Here is a 5,625-nt window from a genome sequence, read left to right as displayed (position 1 = left end):
TTGCTCTGTTTGACAGGAACAAAAGCACACACAATAATCCACCTGCTGCTGCCCTGTACTGACATACAGAGGATTCTTCTTGCTTAACTTAAAAAAAGGTCTAAATAAGGATAATTTATGTTGTGATGCTGTGACACCGTTATTAACGAAACCGGCTTCATTACTGTTGACTTATTAGTGTCAACCTCACTGATAGTCCAAGTCTGTGCCACTGGTACAAGTAACCATAGCAACCAGCATCACCTACAGAAAAATTTCTAGAAGCGTCTACAATAGCAGTGCTTTTTTTTTCTCTTTAGCCACTGCACATGAACGCAAGAGGTCTCTCACATAAGTAACGCTATAAGGAAACTGATTTAAAAAAAGGAATTAAGATTGTATTTCTCAGAATTTTAACTTCCGTTTGTATTTTTGACCACATTGTAATTTGGGATAAACTATATATATGTATATATTTACTTTATTCCTTCAGTCTTATTTAATTTTTACTGTTAACTTGATTCCTTAATTTTTTTGTTGTTGATATCTTTATTACTTCATTTTTCTCGCTATTTTATTTATTACTGATCTATTTTATAGAACAAATCCAATACGCCAGATTTCTAAACACTGTCTTACCTGATATTTTATTTGTTTCCATGTCTTTAGCTCATGAGGACCTTTACATGTTTATTTTTTTATTATTTAAGGCTTAAATTAGGCTTTCATTTTAATGTTAGTACAGTTGAATGGATTTTAATTAACTTTCGTTTAACCTGGGGATTACTTACTTCACGACCAGATGTTAGAACTTTGAGCTTTTTTTTTTTTTTTTTTTTTACTTTTTTAATGGTTATGTTGTTCCCCAGATTTGGTGTCTGCAAAGATTTTCAGTCATATTAAACGCACCTGAACCTTTTCCCTGCTTCACAGCCTCTTGAGCCTCCACTTAGTATGTGCAGTCACAGTGCCAGGTCAAATGTGAAATCCCACTGGTTGCTGTCCATGGTGCTGAGCAAACCTCTTCATATTAAATAGGCATAGAAATTGCTGCACATAACATAACTGAACATCCGCGAAAAATATTACTTTGTATTTTGTGCTATGTCTTATATATCTATGTTATATAGATATACACAAACATTTTTCCTTCTTCTTCTTCTTCTTCTTCTTTATTGGTGATTGTTTTGCGCATGCGAAAAGGCAAGCTGAGGCCACTAAAACAGATAACGGCGCAGAGAGCCGATAGCTCTCGGTACGCACAGGAAAATATGCGCGTTTTAAAAACAAAGAAGACGTCTGAACCATAACACAGTCAAGAGTTAAAGGCGTTATTTTCCCACCCGCCCCTCGTGAAATTACATTTCACGCAACAGGCTGCAAAACCAATGTGGAGTCTAAGCTGAAGAACAGTACCACCTGTAACACCGTGCCCGTGCTTCCGACTTTCGTGCCGATGCCGAGAATGAAGAAGCAAAACGTCCGGACCTTGTCGCTCATCCTCTGCATGTTCTCCTACTTGCTGGTGGGCGCTGCGGTGTTTGACGCGCTGGAATCTGAGTCGGAGAGCTCCCGTCGGCGCATCTTGGAGCAGAAGCGCAACGAAATGAAGAAGAAGTACCGCTTCTCCGAGGACGACTACCGCGAAATCGAGAGAGTAGTGCTGCAAGCTGAGCCCCATCGCGCCGGGAGACAGTGGAAATTTGCTGGCTCTTTTTACTTTGCCATAACAGTAATCACTACCATTGGTAAGTCAATGTAAGGCTTCTTCTGCTTTTTTATTTTATGTTTTTGGAAATGACGGGTGATGTGTCACTTTGCTTGCTTCGTAATTCACAGCACAACATTATTTTTTCTGCAAGAATGCAATATTTGAGGCTTGGTTTTAATGACGTGTTGATTAAAAATAGACAGTTGCTCCATGTTTTACCAACTAAGCGTTGCTTCATGATGCGTCACAGTGTCATTACATTTTCCATCTCTTTGCATTAAGGTTATGGACATGCAGCCCCTGGAACAGATGCTGGAAAGATCTTCTGCATGTTCTATGCTGTACTCGGCATTCCTCTCACTTTGGTTATGTTCCAGAGCCTGGGAGAGAGGATGAACACATTTGTCCGCTATCTCTTACATAAGCTGAAACAATGCCTGGGCTTTCGACGCACTGAGGTGTCCATGGAGAACATGGTCCTGGTGGGCTTTTTGTCCTGCATCGGAACACTGTGTGTGGGCGCCGCAGCCTTTTCCCACTTTGAGGGATGGAGCTTCTTCCATGCTTACTACTACTGCTTCATCACACTCACCACAATTGGCTTTGGGGACTTTGTGGCTTTGCAGAAAAAAGAGGACCTCCAGGAGAAAACGCCCTATGTCGCTTTCAGCTTTATGTACATTCTGGTAGGATTAACTGTTATCGGGGCATTTCTTAATTTAGTGGTGCTCCGTTTTCTCACCATGAACACTGAGGATGAGCGACGGGATGCACAAGAAAGGGCTTCAATGAAGAGAGACAGAGGCCTTTTGGATGGGACCCTGGGCCTTGGTGTTTTAGGGGAACAAAGCAGAGATAGCCACAGTGAGAGGAACAGGAGCAACATGGTGCACAGCCATAGCACACTTTTCCTCCCGATGGAGGAAGGAACCAGTCGCACCAACCTCATCTCTTCTCCGGTGGATCAGGAAAGACGAAAAAGCCCCTGCAGGCACAGGTTGCATTTCCAGATAAAGGCAGGCAGAAGCAGACAGGAGTCGAGCCTTAGCTCCCTCTGTTCCTGCATGTGCTACCGTTTAGAGATTTGCGATAGCCCTCTTATGTCCCACAGTGAACATCGTGGCTGCCACGTTAATTCTGTTTATTACAACTCAGTTTCCTACAGGATTCAGGGCTGTTCACCAAGTTCCAGGGACAACACTGGACTAACTTCGCCAGGAAGCAGGATCTCACTTGGCCATAGTTTCCGGGAGTTCCCTCATTTACGAAGAAAGTCAGTATAAGGAGCATTATTGTGTTTGCACAAACTGTAAACAGTATTTTCAGAGACACTGTATTTTGTGTTACTTCTCCTTTGTGCATGAAGACAATAGTTCTGTTTAGTAAATAAGTTGTCTGTTGTGGCTATTGAAAATAATTTTATTTCTAAAGCGAGAAGGATTTTTTTCTTTTTTTCTTTACTTTCACTGTTTTTTTTTCTGTTGGTGATTCTGCTGTTTTGCATGCATGTTAGGCACAGTGCAGTGCATGCTAAAGAGAATGTATAGCACAAAAGGTGACTGCACGAGTGCCATGTAAAGATGTAAAAAGTCAGCCTTTTTAACCTACACTTTTAATCAAAAGTATTTTGGCTATGAGGGTTATGACTGTATAACTGTTTGGTGAAGATATGTGAACAATCCTCAGTGGAATTTGCTCCTGGTTTGGAGAGAATTTAATTTTTCGTGCCATAGATGGAAGATGTCATAAAAAAATAAAATAAAATTCCCCACTTGCCCCTGTGGGCGGCCAATCCTTCAAGCTCGGGTCCTCTACCAGAGGCCTGGGAGCTTGAGGGTCCTGCGCAGTATCTTAGCTGTTCCCAGGACTGCGCTCTTCTGGACAGAGATCTCCGATGTTTTCCCGGGATCTGCTGGAGCCACTCGCCTAGCTTGGGAGTCACCGCACCTAGTGCTCCGATTACCACGGGGACCACCGTCACCTTCACCCTCCACATCCTCTCGAGCTCTTCTCTGAGCCCTTGGTATTTCTCCAGCTTCTCGTGTTCCTTCTTCCTGATGTTGCTGTCATTCGGAACCGCTACATCGATCACTACGGCCGTCTTCTTCTGTTTGTCTCCACCACTATGTCCGGTTGGTTAGCCACCACCATTTTGTCCGTCTGTATCTGGAAGTCCCACAGGATCTTAGCTCGGTCATTCTCCACCACCCTTGGGGGCATCTCCCATTTTGACCTCGGGACTTCCAGGTTATACTCGGCACAGATGTTCCTGTACACTATGCCGGCCACTTGGTAGGCTCCTGTAGTTTGTAGATTTGCACCTGCTTTATCATGATACATAATATACATATATATATATATATATATATATATAATATATATATATATATATATATATAATATATATATATATATATAGTATATATAACAGATATATATATATGTATGTATGTATGTATGTATGTATGTATGGTATGTATGTATGCATATTTAAAAAAGCCTTAAGGAACTTTAACCAAGCACATGACAAATGTGGCTTTTTGCTCATCGAGCATTGCAGGTGTGAAGTGGGATGCACTGCTGCACTCTGATATAAAGAAACTACGCTTGTTAGAGGACTAATCTGAATGTAGCACACAACAGAAACGTATATGTAGCAGGTTTTTAGTGAAACTGGAAAACTTTTTTTTTTAGCAAAGGAAGTGCTGTTTCTTTGTAGACTTGATTTGTATTCAATGTGAATGTTTGTTTTATTGTTTTATTAAACCAAAGAAAAGGGCCATTAAATGAGTGGCTTTTTTTTCTTTACTTTTTTCAAGCTTATTGTTCATCGAACAAAATCGCTCCTCTTTGTATGCAGTTATTTTCCTTCACTTGTCTTCCACTGATCAGTTTTTAATCTACTGGAACATCTCAATATGTGGTAAGAAGAAAAGAAAAAAATAAGCAGGAAAGAAGCAGTTTTCTCTTTGTTGACTTCCCTTTATCTGCTGGAACATATCTGAGCAAAGGCATATAAAAAGGTGCCATAATGAAGTTTATAATCCTACTTACTGTGGTGATACTTCATCATTTGTTAAGATGGTATAGGGTTTACATAAAGAAAAAAACAACCTAGTCCATTGGCTTATTTATTTTAGGTCAGTAGACAAGAATAAAATTAGACAAATTTATTTGAAATATCAAGATTTTTTAGTTCTCTGTGTTGTGTCAGCTTCAATATATAAAGTGCATGCTTTACACTCAATTACAGCTGTTAAAGCACTGGTAACATAAATATTTTTGTTAATCTGTATCCAGTTTAACTGTACCTTCACCATTTGTTTGTTCTGCAACTCATGAAACGGTTGCCCAGTTGTGTTAAAAATTTGAAGGTATTTCACAATATTATCCATCCATCTAAACTACCATAGGGTGTGAGGCATTGTTCACTCTGGACAGGTCAGCTGTCTGTCCAAGGTGGATAAACTACCAACTGCAGGCTGCTGACAAATGGAAATCTATGGCCAATTTACCCAACATGAGGCAACAGTGCAAATCAACAGCATACTGTGGTGGAATTTAATAAAAGTAAGCCTATATTTATGCTTTGTAACTTACTTGATCCAGTTACTGGAATTACACTGAGCCACTGAAATTCTGATTCAGTGAATGCACTTTACACATTGTTTACTTTGTGTACTGCATAGATTTTACATTACATTACATTAAGAAAATTAAGATGTATTATTAAACTGCACCATTCTGCTGTTAGATAATAAACTACCTAATAAATAGAAATATATTAAAAAAACAAATAAAACAAAAATAGTTTCTGAATGCTCTCTTCATCATGTCACCATGTGTGACACACACACGCACACATACACTTATATATACACTGTAAAAAAGTTTAAATTACATACATATTATATTAAAACACCACCCCCAAAAGC

The 5,625-nt window shown here is 39.7% G+C and overlaps 1 protein-coding gene across 1 annotated transcript; it reads left to right on the top strand.

Moving 5' to 3' along the window:
- The first annotated feature begins 1,174 nt into the window (after nucleotides 1-1,174).
- On the top strand, nucleotides 1,175-3,567 carry kcnk15 (potassium channel, subfamily K, member 15). Its single transcript, XM_005926153.2, has 2 exons — nucleotides 1,175-1,727; nucleotides 1,973-3,567. Exons 1-2 carry the CDS (start codon nucleotides 1,436-1,438, stop codon nucleotides 2,971-2,973), a joined length of 1,293 nt encoding a protein of 430 aa, XP_005926215.1. The 5' UTR covers nucleotides 1,175-1,435; the 3' UTR covers nucleotides 2,974-3,567.
- The last annotated feature ends 2,058 nt before the right edge of the window (nucleotides 3,568-5,625 follow it).

The sequence above is a fragment of the Haplochromis burtoni genome, unplaced genomic scaffold, assembly GCF_018398535.1.
Source record: "Haplochromis burtoni strain Fernald_Lab_line unplaced genomic scaffold, NCSU_Asbu1 Contig_91, whole genome shotgun sequence".
NCBI lineage: Eukaryota > Metazoa > Chordata > Actinopteri > Cichliformes > Cichlidae > Haplochromis > Haplochromis burtoni.
This window is presented reverse-complemented; position numbering and strand designations above follow the sequence as displayed.